The 15,769-nt window shown below is 53.2% G+C and overlaps 1 protein-coding gene across 9 annotated transcripts in view; it reads right to left on the bottom strand.

Moving 5' to 3' along the window:
* Nucleotides 1–1,074: 1,074 nt before the first annotated feature.
* STAG3 (STAG3 cohesin complex component) overlaps nt 1,075–15,769 on the bottom strand; it is a 36,777-nt gene continuing 22,082 nt past the window's right edge. For 6 of the 9 annotated variants that reach the window (XM_059414522.1, XM_059414525.1, XM_059414523.1 and 3 more), the window contains 5 exons: nt 3,686–3,863; nt 3,370–3,474; nt 2,962–3,040; nt 1,748–1,807; nt 1,075–1,483 (listed from right to left, as the gene is read on the bottom strand). In XM_059414522.1, coding sequence (XP_059270505.1) covers nt 1,475–1,483; nt 1,748–1,807; nt 2,962–3,040; nt 3,370–3,474; nt 3,686–3,863 — 431 coding nt within the window. In that variant the 3' untranslated portion in view covers nt 1,075–1,474. The remainder of the gene's footprint in view (nt 1,484–1,747; nt 1,808–2,961; nt 3,041–3,369; nt 3,475–3,685; nt 3,864–15,769) is intronic. The other 3 variants (XM_059414524.1, XM_059414526.1, XM_059414527.1) reach the window with 2 other exon arrangements.

The following is a 15,769-nucleotide window of genomic DNA, read 5'->3' as shown; positions in this document are numbered from 1 at the left end:
CGGAAGTAACCTCAGCTTGGCTGGTATTTAAATTACTTGGGACTCTTTCCCCTCCGGGATCCTCAGTGACCTCGGTATCCGCACCTTCGTTTTCCTCTCTGTTCGCAGTTCCCACAGGAAGGGCTCCTCTCCCTGGACCTGTTCCCCCTGAATACAGATCAAAGCTCTCCGGGGGGTCAGCGGCCCTTCCAAACAGACTCTTAAACCCGGCGTCCGTCCGTCTGGGGGAGACGGTGCTGGGGAGGAAGGGAAGGGGAAGAAGAAACCGGTTCGGCTGAGCGACCAGATCACAGGAAGTCGTGGCTCCTTTTGCACAGACCACCGGCGACTGGCTGTATCCAGCCTGGGACACCAGGGGGAGGACCCCAAGTTAAAGCAGACGCCCGGGACGGTAAAGAAGAGAGATCACCCGTAAACGGAGGCGGAGAGGCTTCAACAGTCCAAGCAGAACGTGCCGAGCGTGTCTGCGCGTGTCTGAGTGCTGGCCGGGGGGCAAAGAGAAAGCGGGGTGCTGTGCTCCTCCAGGAGAACAAGAACAGGAGAGTTTCAAGGAGGCGGTTTCCAGAGGTGGCCGGAGTAAGCGATGACGGTGGCAAGGGGCGGAGAGGGTGGTGGGCGAGGTTCTGCGGACTGACTGACAGGACTTGGTGAGGAACTAGCTGAGGCAGACGAGGTCAAAGGAAAAGGCAGCGTCGAAGTCTTGGGTTTGGGGGTTGGACATGTCGAGGCCCTTTCCCAAGTTTCCTTCTAACTCAGACACAGATTCTATGCAATTTCAAGTTATAACAGGTGTCTTGGGGCTGAAGTCATGAATTTCCCTGGATGGAGGCTGCCAAGGTGTACGGCCTGTTCACCGTGTCGGTGACAGGAGACAGGCCGCCTTCGGCCGGTCGGGGTTCTGTCCACCCCCCTCGGTGTGCGCTGTCCTCACCAGGAAGGCACCTGAGGGCACGTCCAGGGCCAGCGTCCGTCCGTCTGTACACCAGGCCACGGGGCAGCGAGGCAGAGCCGCTTAAGACACCAGCAAAGAACCCGATGTGATCCGCTGAACAATCTCAAGCCACACCCCGGGGACCAGCTGCTTGAAACAGGTTTATTGAGGTAGTCACTGGGGCACAAAGGCGGCCGGGAAAGCTGTTCCAAAAATACAGAAAACTACTGGGCTCTTTCCGCTCAGCACAGGGAGGCAGAGCCTCTCCAGGACTGAGGTGAAGCCCCCCCACCCCCGACACAGCAGAAAAAGGCCCCGTCCTCAACACAGGGACAGAGCCAGGGAGCGTTAGGAAGGACAGGACGCCCAAGGCTTCTCGATGCGTCATCAGAGGAAAGGGCTAGGTGAGGAAGGCGCAGCCCACCTCTCCTTCCCAAGGACCGGGGTGGGGCCTGGAAGTAACGGCTCCTTCTGCTGTGTTCTCCCGTGGGCCTTTTCCAAGGTGAGGTGGGGAGTGGAGGTGGGGAGGGCCCCAGGATCCGGTCAGAAATCCTGGAACGGGAAAGATGAAAACAGAGAAAAAACAGCCCAAAGAGCAAAGGGGACGACAAGCTCCTCCCGGCGACCGCTCTAGTTCTCCTCCTAGCCTCTCCCCATGGCTACTCCGGAGCTTCCTAGAGCAGCGGAGAGAGCAGGCCACGGCCTGTGGCCTCTCTTGCCACCTACTGCCCCGGCACACGGGTTACCCGCCAGCTCCTCCCAAAGACACGCGGCGCCTCGTCCCCTGCCTTCCGCAGCCTGCGTGGGGACACTCACCTCAAGGTTCAGCTCTGTGGAATCTAAGAGGTCCAGCCCGTGCTCGCTGGGGGAGGAGTGCTGGGGGGAGGGGGCACAAGTCAGACGGGCCCTTCGGTCCCAGGTCCCACCGCTGACAAGAACCGCGGGGGTCCCTGCACCCGCGGGGGGCGGGGTAGGAGGGGACAGTGGGCAGGAGCGGAGTCCCTCCCATTCGCTCCGTCGGGAACCGCAGGCTGGCATTTGCCCTGAGGGATCTTTAGGAAAGACCGTTTTAATAGAAGCTTTTTGCTCCCCAGTCTCTGAAGACATCATTGTTTCCCCCCCACAGTACAAACCCCTCCATTCCCCTGAACTGTTCTCTTCCGCCTTTTTTTTCTCCCGGAAGAACAGAGAAGAGCGCAACAGCAGCAGACCCAGACGCCTCCCCAGTTCACAGGCTCCTTTTTAATTCTTTTTCAACATTCTTCTACATATTCTCCCTGATTTTTATCTGTAGTTTCTCTTTTTTTAAATAAACATATAATGTATTTTTATCCCCAGGGGTACAGGTCTGTGAATCGCCAGGTCACAAAACTCCCTTTGACAGATGCAGAGGCCGAGGAGGGGAGAGAAGCTAACGTGGGGCGCCTGGGAGGCTCGGTCGGTAAGTGTCTGCCTTCGGCTCGGGTCATGGTCCCAGGGACCTGGCATGGAGCCCCTGCTCAGCGGGGAGCCTACTTCTCCCTCTCCCACTCCCCCTGCTTGTGTTCGCCCTCTCTCTGCCAAAAGATAAAATCTTAAAAAAAAAAAAAAAAAAGAGCGAGACGCCAACTTGACAAGGTGGTGCGGCCGAGGACTCGCATCGCCTCACAGCTTCCTTGTGCACCTGCGGGAGCCACTCGCTGCTGGGGAAGCAGGTACGGGGTGGGGGGGGGGGAGTGAGGGGAGGCCCGGTGGGGCCAGGGTCCTGCCATCATCTCTTAGACGGAGATTAAGGGCGCGGCGAGCGTTATTTGAGTCCTTTTTGGTATTTTTAATTGTTCTTCCCTCCCTTCTTTAATGAAAGTCCAAGCAGAGTACAAAGCAACTTACAAATCTCCCTCCTTTACGCTGTGATTCTTTAAAAAAAAAAAAAAAATCCTGAGCAGCTTTCAGAGAAAGGGCAGCGCGAGGGCAGCAGAGGAAAGCCGTTCTGGCTCCTGGGTCAGGGCGGCCTCCAGTTCTAGAAGGAGAGGGAGGCCGGGCCCGCTCACCTTGTCCGCGTCTTGCCATCCTTCGCTGAGCTCGCTGTGAGCTTCCAGCTCGTCCTCGTCCTCTTCCATCAGGCTGAGTCTGAGGACCGCAGAGAAGGGGGGGTTCACGCTGCTGTTCACACACGAGCCCGAGCCCGGAGATTCTCTGGGAGGCACCCGGGGGTGGGGGTCGGGCAGCAGGGGTAGGGGTGCGGGGAAAGGGCTCTGGGGTCCCCCTGCTGCTTGCACCGGAGCAGCTCCCCTCCGGTCAGTGCCGCACGCCGGGGCACACACTACCGGGAAGGAAGGGGTCTGTGATGCAAACACGTCCTAAAAGCGGGGGCACAGAAGCTGTGGGGTGGGGTAGGTGAGAACCCCTTGTGGGGCCGCCAAATGCGAAGGGGGGACGGCACGGGATGAGACGCTCACCGGGTCAGCCGGCTGCCCAAGCCGGGACCTGGAGGGTGGAGCAGAGTCCGGAAACGCCGTGGACTCGAGAACCTTGGCCTCTGGTTGCCCGAGAGGGGCTGGCTGCTGGGAACGAAGTAGGGTCGGGGATGGGCAGAAGAAGGGGCGGCGGGGGGTGTTACAAGGGAGAAAAGCGCGGAGGGAGCAAGAAAATCTCAAGCTCAGACAGTGGGGAAGGCCCAGGGACGGACCCAGAAGGACGGAGAGAACAATCGGCAGCGCGGAGGCAGCCAGACACCGAGCCCCGATGCCCGGCGCTGCTGCCCCCGGCCCTCACCCCTGGGCGCTGTGCTCCGGTTCTGAGCTGCCCTCTTCCTCTGCCTCTCCCAACGCCCTCTGAGGCTGCCCCCTCTTCACGGCTGTGGAGGTGAGGGTGGGTGACGGGGGGATGCTGGTCAGCTGGAGGCTCTCTTCCTGGGACGGACGGACATCCTCCCTCTGCCGCCTGGGGGGCCCTGCCGAGAAACAGGTGTGCGTCTTTTATAAAAAGAAAAGGTGGTGGGGGGGGGGCGCCTGGGTGGCTCAGTGGTTAAAGCCTCTGCCTTCGGCTCAGGTCATGATCTCAGGGTCCTGGGATCGAGCCCCGCATCGGGCTCTCTGCTCAGCAGGGAACCTGCTTCCCCCTCTCTCTCTCTCTGCCTCTCTGCCTACTTGTGATCTCTGTCAAATAAATAAATAAAATCTTAAAAGAGAAACAGATGTGTGTATTCACGGCCGACCAGGTACGGCCACAGATGGCTTCCTACGTTTTCAAGACCTGCCCAAGGTCTGGTTCGTGAAAGTTAAGGAAGAAGAGAGTGGAAAACTTCTATGGCCTGGTGATGTTGGACTGAAACGGAGTATAACCCTGCGCTCTCAAAAGGCTTACAACATGGTATCTAGGACTTGTTCAAGGAAAACAAAAACAATAAAAAAAAAGGCTTAAAATGGCTGTAGAGTTTGGGGATCAGAGCCACAAGGACGGAAGCAGGAGGGCTAGCGAGAACAGAGAAATGGGACACTAGATTTTCTAAAAGCCAGGAACACCGAGATGAGCGCCGTGGCGGCGTGCTGATCTGAAGAGGAACCCCCGGGGCTCACGGCATTAGTCTCTCCTGCAGAGACCTGAGAAGGCAGAAGAGGAGGAAGAATCCAAGTTTATCTCAGAAAATAAATCCTTAAAAAAAAAAGCCAAATTGAACATAAAAATAAGCCACACGCATGACTCTGCCTCCCCAGGGAGGACCAGGCGGACCTTCCCCCTCTGCCCAGCCTCGTCGTGGTGCGATGCCCACGGCCCAGCCCTTCGGCCTCCCCCATCCTCCATCTGCACCGGCTTCCTTAACCACGTGGGCAGGTTCACATTTCTAAACACGAGCTTCCAGATTTATCTCAGGTGTCTGCCTCTCCCCTGAGCACCAGACCCCCGTGCCCAGCTGTCTGTCCAGCACCTTCACCGGCAACGACACGCTCGTGCTCAGGCCCTGGTCTGCTCGGGCCCCACTTTCCCCATCTCCGCCGGCAGCCGTGCCCTCAGTACCAGTTGTTGGGTCAAAATCCTTTCTACCGGCCAAGGCCAAGTCCACCCTCCACTCCTGTCTCAGAGGCCACATCCGGTCTGTCAGGACATCCCATCGGTGATTCCCGGAAGTGTATTCGGGATCCGGTCACTTCTGCCCACCTCCACCACGCCCCCCAGTCTACCCCCTCCACGGCTTCCTTGCTGGTGGCTTCTGCCCTTGCCCCCTACGGCCAACTTCTCAACACAGCAGCCAGAAGGATCCTTTAACAACAGATGGCAGGTCCTGTCACTCCTCTGGTAAAAGCCAGCGTCTTGACTCGGCCTCCTGTGCTCTGGGCTCCTCCAGTCTCTCTGGTCTGATGTCACACATCCTCTCTGTTCGCCATCTGGCCTGCTTGGCTGTGCTCAGAACATGCCAGGCACATGCCCAGTCTCAGGAGGGCACTCCTGCCTCCCCGCTGTCTGCTCACCCCCTTCCTGCCTCCGACCACAGCACACAGCACACAGCACAACCCGCCACTTCTGTCAAGGAGAGATTTGTCTCTTTGTGCACTGCCCTATGCCCAGCACACGGCGCTCAGTCGGGATCTGCTGAATGAACAATGGAACCCGTCCTTTCAGTTTTCTCCGACCTCTACAAACGCGCTGTTTCAGGCAACCCGATCCATACATCTGTGTGCTCGGCTGGCACGGGCCTTCCCGTGTCCTGCTCGGGCTGTCCACGAGCTGCTCGGCTGCTCCTTCCTCCGTGCAGCTCACATAAGTCTCACCCGTTTCTCAAGCTCCAGCTTCAATTTCATCTTCTTGGTGAAGCCTTCATCAGCTTCAGATCAACTAAACTCAACGGGATCCCTTCCTTCCCTGAATTCTATAACGCGCATCGGTCGATTCTCAAAACCCTCCGGAAGTTATCGTTCACAGGTGACTATTCACAATTTATATTTTCTATAAATGTATTTTCTCTATTAAACGGCTGCTTGAGGATCCTTCCCAGCGTGTGAAACACCTAACACAGTATCATGCACAGACTAGGTCCTTAACAATTATTAGTTCACCGATCAAAGGAGTTTCCAGGTGATATAAAAATACTTTCGTGGAGCCTGGGTGGTTCAGTGGGTTAAGCCTCTGCCTTTAGCTTGGGTCATGATCTCAGGGTCCTGGGATCGAGCCCCACATCGGGCTCTCTGCTCGGCAGGGAGCCTGCTTCTCCCCACCCCCCCGCCTGCCTCTCTGCCTACTTGTGATTTCTGTCAAATAAATAAATAAAATCTTAAAAAAAAAATACTCTCAAGTGGTACACAAAAGACATAAAAATATTAACGCTCTACCTCACTCTAGTTCACATCATATACAAAAATTTACTCAGAATGGATGACAGACCAAAGTCTAAGAGCTAAGACTAGAAAACTTTTAGAAGAAAACACAGGTGTAAAATCTTCAGGATCTTAGATTAGGCAATGACCGTTCAAGCTATAACACCAAAGAACAAACAACAAGAGAGAAACGAAATAATTGGGATTGCTTCAAAATTAGGAAACTTTTCTTTTTCTTTCAAGGAAATGAAAAAACACCACACAAAGTGGGAGAAAATTTTTGCCTCTCATATATCTGATATGGGACTTGTATCTGGAGTATATAAAGAACTCTGACAACTCAACAAAAAGACAACCCAATTTAAAAATGAGCAAAAGGAAAACCCATAGCGAGTATCATTCTCAGTGGGGAAAAGCTGACCGCCTTCCCACTGAGATCAGGAACACGGGGAGGATGCCCACACTCACCACTGTTGTTCAACGTAGTACTATAAGCCCTGGTAATAGCAATCAGAAAGCAAAAAGGAATAAAAGGTATTCGGATTGGCAAAGTCATCGTCAAACTGTCTCTTCACAGATAACATGATACTCTATGTGGAAAACCCCAAAGTCTCCACCCCTAAATGATCAGAACTCATACAGCAATATGACAGGATACAAAATCCATGCACAGAAATCAGCTGCTTTCTTATATGCTAACAATGAAACTGCAGTAAGAGAAATTAGTCAATTCCATTTACAATAGCACCAAAACCCGTAAGATGCCTTGGAATAAACCTAACCAAAGAGGTAAAGCACCTGTACTCTAGGCGATAAGGGGAATCTGTGTTCTAAGGTGGCTGACCAATCCAGTCGGGGAATCCCAGTCCTGGTCCCAGTCCCATTCCGGGTTTTCCCTCCTGCAGAGCGGGCAGCAGGCACAAAAAAGTGCCACATATACAAAAATAAAAGTGTATAAACTACCCCCTTTGTGCTCAAGACCTTTGTTTGAGCTCAGATCTTTGGAGATCACTGAGCCCGTGGCGTTAAATAAACCTCCTGTCCTCCAAGATCTCCGAGTGCCGCTTGGTTCTTCCGTCAGGCGACCCAGCCCAGGTTCCCTGACCAGGAAACCCAAACATGCTGGCCCATGGTGGCCACTGGTTTGGGGACAACGGCGGGGTGTTGACAGAACAGGGTTTGTAACAGAGAAGGCGCACCCTGGCTACTTTTCGGCAGTGTCCCACCCGGTTGCCTCGGACCAGGCCTGCCACACCCACCGGTCACACTCAGGGAGACTTGGCAGGTGAGGACTGGGTCCCAGTGTCGGGTGACGGTAAGGCCTGGGGCCCCAGGACCAGACAGGCCCTCCCGTAGGGTGGAAGGGGAGGCTGATCACTGCCCAGAGACCTCTGAGAGGTCTCACAGGTAGGGACTCCTGGGCGGGGGGGGGGGGAAGGTGGGTCCCTCGGGTCAGGAACCTCCTGAAAGGGGGGACAGAAAGGGATTTCTGAAAGGAATTCCCCAGGTCAGGGCCTCCCAGCAGGGAGACCCACAGGACAGGAACCTCCACCGGGGAGGAACTGTAGTAACTTCGGTGTGAGTGCAGGAATGAACGAACAGCCTGTTTGTGGCTCCACGGTCTTGGGGTTACGGAGTCTGAGTGGGTCCCAACCGGTTTCTGTGGTGACCTCATAGAGTCTAGGGCGGGCCCTTCGGGGCGCCAGTCCGGGGTTTATACGGACTCGCTATGGCTAAGAGGCCCCCGACTCTCCTCCAGGAGAGCGGACAGGTGGGCGTCTGGTTGGTCTCTCCTCTGGAAGGGCACCCAGCCTTTGTCTCTGCGCCGCCGCACACGGGAACATCACTACAGGATCGGGGCAGAGTAAACCTATGGTCCTCGAGACCATGATCAAAAATTTCAAGAAGGGGTATTCAGGAGACTGTGGAGTTAAGATACATCCTGTCCAGTTAAGAACACGATGTGAGTGAGAAAGGCCCATGTTTGATGTCGGATGGCCTTTGGAAGGGACACTGGATGTCCCAGTGGTTTGGTAGGTGTGGCGAATTGTTAACAGGAGAACCAGGACACCCTGGCCAGTTTCTGTACAGACTCCTGCCTAGGGATTGCCCAGACCCTCCCCCACTTGGGTGCAGTTCACCTACGATAGGCAGGGACAGGCCAGGGTCTTAACTGCCTCATCCAAGTGGCCCAGAGAAGCCCGACAGAAGGCCCGGCCTCCACAGATCCTAGCCGGAGATCCTGAGGATGACCCGATCCTGCTCCCCCAAGGCTGTCTACGCCTGGTCCCCCCATGGTTCCAGACATTCCACCACCATCAGTCTCCCCGGTGCCCCAGGCCCAAAGGATCCACTTTCTCCAGGATCAGCAGCCAGGCTGCGCCCCAGGCCGGGCACAGGCACCCTCCAAATGCCAGTATGAGAGATTCGAGAACCTGAGAGGCACCATGAAGACGGGTCAGTACTTCCTGGAGGTCTTACGAGGCTTTCTCCACCGCCCACCTCCTTGGCTGGAAACATCACACCCCATCCCACTCTGAGAAACCTCATGGAATCCTTCTTCATGACTCAGCAGCCAACCCGGGCAGGCTGCCAACGGTGACTCCGCACCCTGTTCCACACAGAGGAGGACGACGACAACCAGAGGAGCAGAGCGGTACCCAGAAGAGCACGCACCGGCGGGAGTCCCGGACCCTACGTCTTGGGCTAACACAGCTGCACCCAAGAAGCGCCCCCCACGGGACTTCACCACAGACGAGGGACAGGGACAGGTCTGCATCCACCGATGCCAGGAAGCCTTCCTCCGGGGAATCCGAGCAGGAGCTAAGAAACAGACCCTCCGTTTGACCCCGAAGCACAGGAAAGCCAACAGATACTAAACACCTCCTTCGTGGCTCAGGCCACCCCAGACCAAAACAAAAACTTCAAAAACTAGAGGGTTGCACCGGGTTGAACATCACCCTGCTGATAGAGGTTGCCAGTAACGTCTACATGAACAGGGACGTCACGGCCAAAAGGGAAGCCAAAAGTAAATCGGTGGGGCGCCTTGGGTGGCTCAGTGGTTAAGTGTTAAGCCTCTGCCTTGGGCTCAGGTCATGCTCCCAGGTCCTGGGATGGAGCCCCGCATCGGGCTCCCTGCTCTGTGGGAAGCCTGCTTCTCCCTCTCCCACTCCCCGTGCTTGTGTTCCCTCTCTCGCCGTGTCTCTGTCAAATAAATAAATAAAATCTTAAAAAAAAAAAAAAAGTCGGTCTCACCACTGCCCTGAGGAAAAAGGACACAAAAATGGGGAGACCCTGACCACCAACAGGGAGGGGACCCAGAACCCCCTTAGCAAAGGATCAATGTACCTACTGCAGGGAAAAGGGACATTGAAAAAATGAATGTCCCAGCGGCTACCAAAAAACCCCAAGAGGACGTCCTCATAGACCCGGCAGAAACACTCAGACTGAGGAGGACCGAGCTCTCTCCTCCTTGGCCCCCATGAGCCCGCGGTCAGAATAGAAGTAGGGGGTCAACCAGTGACTTTTAGGGTTGATACTGGGGCCGAGCGCTCTGCTGTCACCTTGCCAGTGGCCCCTTTCAACAAAAGAACCGCCGACCATCCTTGGGGCCACTGGGGCGTGGGCAATACAACAGCCCTTTGGCCAGGCTCGTCAGTGTAAACTCGGAGGCCACCCTGACTAAAAAGGGATGATGGGTGATGCCAGATGGGCGCGTCTTCATCCCAACACAACACGAGGGCATCTGGTCAAGGAGTACCACCAACTCACCCATCTAACAAACCACCTGCATTAGAGGCCATCCTCCAGCAGCACGACGGCCTCAGCCAGCCGCCAGCAAGCAATGCACGACATGAGCTAAAAATAATGCTCAGCCTGCACCGCAGCGCCCGCCAGGCGTCCAGAGGATGGGAGTAACCCCTTTGGAAGACCCAGAAATAGACCTCACAGCCGTGCAGCTGAGCAGGGGGTTCAAATATCAACTAGTGATCGTGTGCGTATACTCCTGGGTGGGCCGAAGCCGTCCCAAGCAGGACGGAAGGAAGCCGAGAAACAGCCAGAGTCCAGTGGCGGGAGATCGTGCCCCCGTTCGGCCCGCACCATCCACAGTGACGACGAACCCGCGTTTGCAGCAGACACTGTACAGGTCTTAACCAAGTCTCTCAGCGTCACCTGGAGACTCTGCTCTTCTTACTGGCCCCAAAGTTCAGGGAAAGTAAAAGAATCGCAACCTCAAGGGAACCGCAGCGAAGTTCTCTGTCAGGAGATTAACCTCCCATGGCCAGATCTGCTGCCCCTGGCCCTCCTGTGTGCCCGCTGCACACCCGGGATGCTAGGTTTCTCCCCTTTCAGGTTAGTGTATGGACGGCTTCCCCCAGGAAACTTATATCAGGTTGGGGATAAAAAACAGACAACTTCAGGCCCTGGGGGCCACCCTAAATAAATTACAAAGATACACGACTAAAAGGGCCCAATCTCTTTAGGGTCCTGGGTACACTCCTTCCAGGCAGGAGACTCAGTCTGAGTCAAAGACTGGAAAAGGGACCCCCTCAAACCACAGTGGATAGGGCCTCACTCTGTTGTTCTAACCACCCCTCCTGCCCTTATGGTCTCAGATGTCACTCACGGGTCTACCACTCCAGAGTAAAAAGGGCCCATGGCCTGGACGAGGAGCCACGCCAGCGGCAAGTCCTGCCAGCCCCCACAGACTTGCCCCAGCTTCATCTTCGGCAAGACCCCACGAGCTGATGGACACCTGCTCGCCACGCTCCCTCGCTCTCGTCGGCGTGACACCCCTCATCCTCGGAGTCGGACTCTGCAATGTTTCCCGTTCTGACTGGACTTCTTCCCAGAGACCTGCTATTGTTGTTTACTGGGTGATCCTAGGGTTTATTACTGCACTTATTTGCACACAGGCCTTATCTGCTGTCGGGCTAGCCACAGTGGCTCCCTCTAAGGTCATGGACCCCACTTTTATCAGCCCTCTGCTGTCTACTCCTAACCACATGTCACTATGGTTTTCCTGACCCCAGTCAGCCCTGCTCTTCTGCTGCCTGCTGTGCTGTCCCTCCTCCCTGCCCTTAGCTTGCCCAGCCTGGCGGGAGGAGGGGGGCAGACGCTCGTATCACTGTTCCTGGCAAACGGACTTTCCGGCTTATCCCCCTCAATCCTGTGCCAGTGCCCCACTGACTTCTCCCACCCGGCATGGACACACACCAAAGGCCGACTTCCACTTAATGGGCCACCATCTTCTTGATAACTAAGTCCACGTTCACCCCGAGCCTTGAAGTCAAACCCCAGAGGGAGACAAAAAATAACTCGCCCTGGCACATCCCCGGGTCGCCCATCCACACACAGCAAACATCGGCAGCACCACTAGTAGGTACGATTAACGCCTCCTACCAAGCAGTTAACCACTCAGATCCACCCCAGCGTCTGACCACCGGATCTGTACGAAGCCCAGGCCCATCCAGTACCTGCTGTCATCTTCAACCAATTCACTGTGTCACCTCCCACCTCGGCACCAGGAACCTCATACTATCCCTTTCTGGCCCTGGTACCGCTGTGTGGAAACTCTTCCTCTCCTGTCACAGGCCCTAGTTGGGTCTGTGCACCTAATAACACAATTCCTGGCTTGTGATCAAGGTGTATACACCCGCGTCCCCCCGCACAGTCAGACACACGCCCGTCTCTTACCTAATCTTTCAGTCCTTCTGGGGAGCGACGCTCCGCTATCTGGAGACCTCCTAGGGGCCCCTGATGCTCCCTGGCCACCATTCCCCTGCTCGTGAGCCTGCTGGCCGCGTCAGGAGCTGTCCTCGGTGCCACGGGTGTCGGGATGTCACAGGTTCGGTGTTCGGTACCCGGGGCTAGCTCAACAACTCAGTGGGTTTTTCCTCCCTTACTCAGTCAGCCCTGGCCCTGTAGCGCCAACTCGATTCACTGGCCTCAGTGGTCCTCCAAAACAGGCGTGGGCTCAGCTTGCTCACGGCTGTGCAAGGCGGACTCTGCCTCTCCTTACAGGAGGAGTGTTGTTCCTATGCTAGATTGGGGGTGCCCAAGAAACCCTGACCCAGTCCCAGGATGGAGTAACTCACCGGGGGGGAAGCACTCCAGCGAACTTGGTAGGATTCCCTCTCACAGTGGGTCCCTTGGTTCGCCCCCCTCTTGTGCTCCCCCTCACAGGAGCCTTCTGTCCTTGCATATTAAATGCCTTTATTAGGCTTATCACTGCCAAGATCAGACTCCACTTACTCCTTACTCACCACCGCCCCTTGGAAAACAAAGACGATTCCCTCTAATCTAGGGGTTTAAAGGGGCATCAAAGCAGGGAATGATAAGGGAAGTCTGCGTTCTAACCCTAACGTGCCTGACCAATCCCGTAGGGGAATCTCAGTCCCGGCCCCAGGGCCATTCTGGGTTTTCTCTACTGCCTCACCTGCTGCAGGCGCAAAAGTGCCACAGATACAGAAGTACAAGTTTATAAACTACCCCTTTTGTTTGTGCTCAGGGCTCAGACCTCTGGAGATCACGGTCCTCTGAGCCTGCCAGCGTTAAATAAACCTATCCTCCAAAATCTCCAAGTGCCGCTTGGGGCAATCCCGCCCAGGTTCCGTCACATAGGAACTACAAAACACTCATGAAAGAAACTGAAGACACAAAAAGATGGGAAAATACTCCATGCTCATGGATTGGAAGAATAAACATTGTTAAAACAACTATGCTGCCCAGAGCAATGTATACTTTCGACACCATCCCAGTCAAAATACCAATGGCATTTTTCAAAATGCTGGAACAATCAATCCTAAAATTTGTATGGAACCAGAAAAGACCCTGAATTGCCAAGAAAATGTTGAAAGGAAAAAAAAAAAGGCAAAGCTGGGACAACACGTTGCCTGACTTCATGCTTTACTACAAAGCTGTGATCACCGAGACAGCATGGTACTGGCACAAAAACAGACATATAGACCAGTGGAACAGAGTCTTTGACAGAACAGAAACCTTTGACAAAGCAGGGAAAAAATATTGAATGGAAAAAAGATAGTCTGTTCAATACACGGTGCTGGGAAAATTAAACAGCTAAATACAGAAGAATGAGACTAAACCATTCTTTTATACCATACACAAAGATAAACTCAAAATGTATGAAAGACCTCAGTGTGAGACAAGAATCCATCAGAATTCTAGAGGAGAACATGGGCAGTAATCTCTTCAACATTAGCCACAGCAACTTCTTTCAAGACAGGTCTCCAAAGACAAAGGAAACAAAAGCGAAAATGAACTTTTGGGACTTCATCAAGATCAAAAGCTTCTGCACAGCAAAGGAAACAGTCAACAAAACAAAAAAGCAACCCACAGAATGGGAGAAGATATTCGCAAGTGACGCTACTAAGGGCTGATAACCAAGATCTATAAAGAACTCAAACTCAACACCCAAAAAAGAGTCAAGAAATGGGCAGAAGACATGAGCAGACACTCTTCCGAAGAAGACATACAAATGGCTAACAGACACATGAAAAAGTGAACATCATCATTGGCCATTAGGGAAATTCAAACCAAAACCACATTGATATACCACCTTATGCCAGTTAGAATGGCAAAAATCGACAAGGCAACAAATATTGGAGAAGTTGTGGAGAAAGGGCAACCCTCTTACACTGTTGGTGGAAATGCAAGTTGGAGCAGTCACTTTGGAAAACCGTATCGAGGTTCCTCAAAAAATTAAAAATAGAGCTACCCTATGACCCAACAATTGCACCACAAGGTATTTACCCCAGATACAGATGTCGTGAAAACAAGGGCCATCTGTACCCCAATGTTCACAGCAGCAATGGCCACAGTCGCCAAACTGTGGAAAAAGCAGAGTTGCCCTTCAGCAGACGACTGGATAAAGAAAACGTGGTCCACAAACACAACAGAGGGTCACTCAGCCATCACAAAAGATGAATCGCCAGCTTTTGCATCAACCTGGATGGGACTGGAGGAGATTATGCTGAGCGAAATAAGTCAAACAGAGGAAGTCAATTATCATGTGGTTTCACTTATTCGTGGCACATAAGGAATAACATGGAGAACGTTAGGAGAAGGAAAAATGAAGTGGGAGAAACTGGAGGGGGAGACAAACCATGAGAGACTGCGGACCCTGGGAAACAAATGGAGAGTTTTAGAAGGGAGGGGGATGGGGAGAGGGGTGAGCCTGGTGACGGGTATTAAGGAGGGCACGGACTGCACGGAGCACTGGGTGTTATACGCAAACAATGAATCATCACTACATCAAAAACTAATGATGGGGCGCCTGGGTGGCTCAGTGGGTTAAAGCTTCTGCCTTCGGCTCAGGTCATGATCCCAGGGTCCTGGGATTGAGCCCTGCGTCAGACTTTCTGCTCTGCAGGGAACCTGCTTCCCTTCCTCTCTCTCTGCCTGCCTCTCTGTCTGCTTGTGATCTCTGTCAAATAAAACCTTAAAAAAAAAAAAAAAACTAATGCTATGTGGTACAGTGACTAACGTAACACAATAAAAAAATAAGTAAAAATGAGCAAAAAGATTTCAATAGACATTTCTTAAAAGAAGATACAGATGGCCAACAAGCACATGAAAAGATGCTCAACATTACTTATGAGGGAAATGCAAATTCAGGCAATGAGATACCACATCATAACCACTAGGAGATGGGAAAAAGGAGAAAGACAATAGCCAGTGTCGTCAAGAATGTGGAGAAACCAGGGCCCTCATACATTGCTGCAGGAGCTTCAAATGAGGCAAGTACTTCGGAAAACAGTTTAGTAGTTTCTCAAAACACTAAACATAGAAGGACCATATGACCCAAATATTTCATTCTTGGGTACATCTCAAGAGAATTAAAAACATGTACACAGAAAAATTTGTACATGAATGTCCAGAGCAGCATTATATACAGCAGCCAAAATGTAGAAACAACCTTACGGCAGCAACCTAAGTGCCCACTGGTAGGTGAATGGGTAAAACTATACGGTACACACGTACGGTACACGGTACACACACATGACAGAACCTTACTCCACTTTTATTAAAGAGATCTGTGACAACATGGATGACCTAGAGAGTATCATGCTAAGTGAAATATCGGACAGGCAAATACAAACAATGATAGAATTTTACTTATATGGGGAATTTAAAAAACAAAACAAACGAACAAAAGAAGCAGAAACAAAGCCATAAATACAGAGAACTGGGAGCTGGCAGAGGGGTGGTGGGACATGCGACATGGATGCAAGGGAGAGAGGTACAGGCTTTCCAGCTGGGAAGTGAGGAAGTCACAGCGTGAAAGGTACAGCACAGGGAACACAGGCAGTGGGACTGTGACAGCATTATGTGGTGAGTGACGATCACTACGCTTACGGTGAGCACGGCGTGATGTATAAAGTTACCACACAGACTTACAGAATCACTGTGTGGTACACCTGACACTAAAGGGACTTTGTATGTCAGCTATACTCCAATCAAAAGGAAAAAAAAACCCCACCCAAATATCCATCAGCTGGCAAATAGATAAATAAAATGTGACATA

This window comes from Mustela nigripes, chromosome 11 (assembly GCF_022355385.1).
Source record: "Mustela nigripes isolate SB6536 chromosome 11, MUSNIG.SB6536, whole genome shotgun sequence".
In the NCBI taxonomy this organism is placed as follows: Eukaryota; Metazoa; Chordata; class Mammalia; order Carnivora; family Mustelidae; genus Mustela; species Mustela nigripes.
This window is presented reverse-complemented; position numbering and strand designations above follow the sequence as displayed.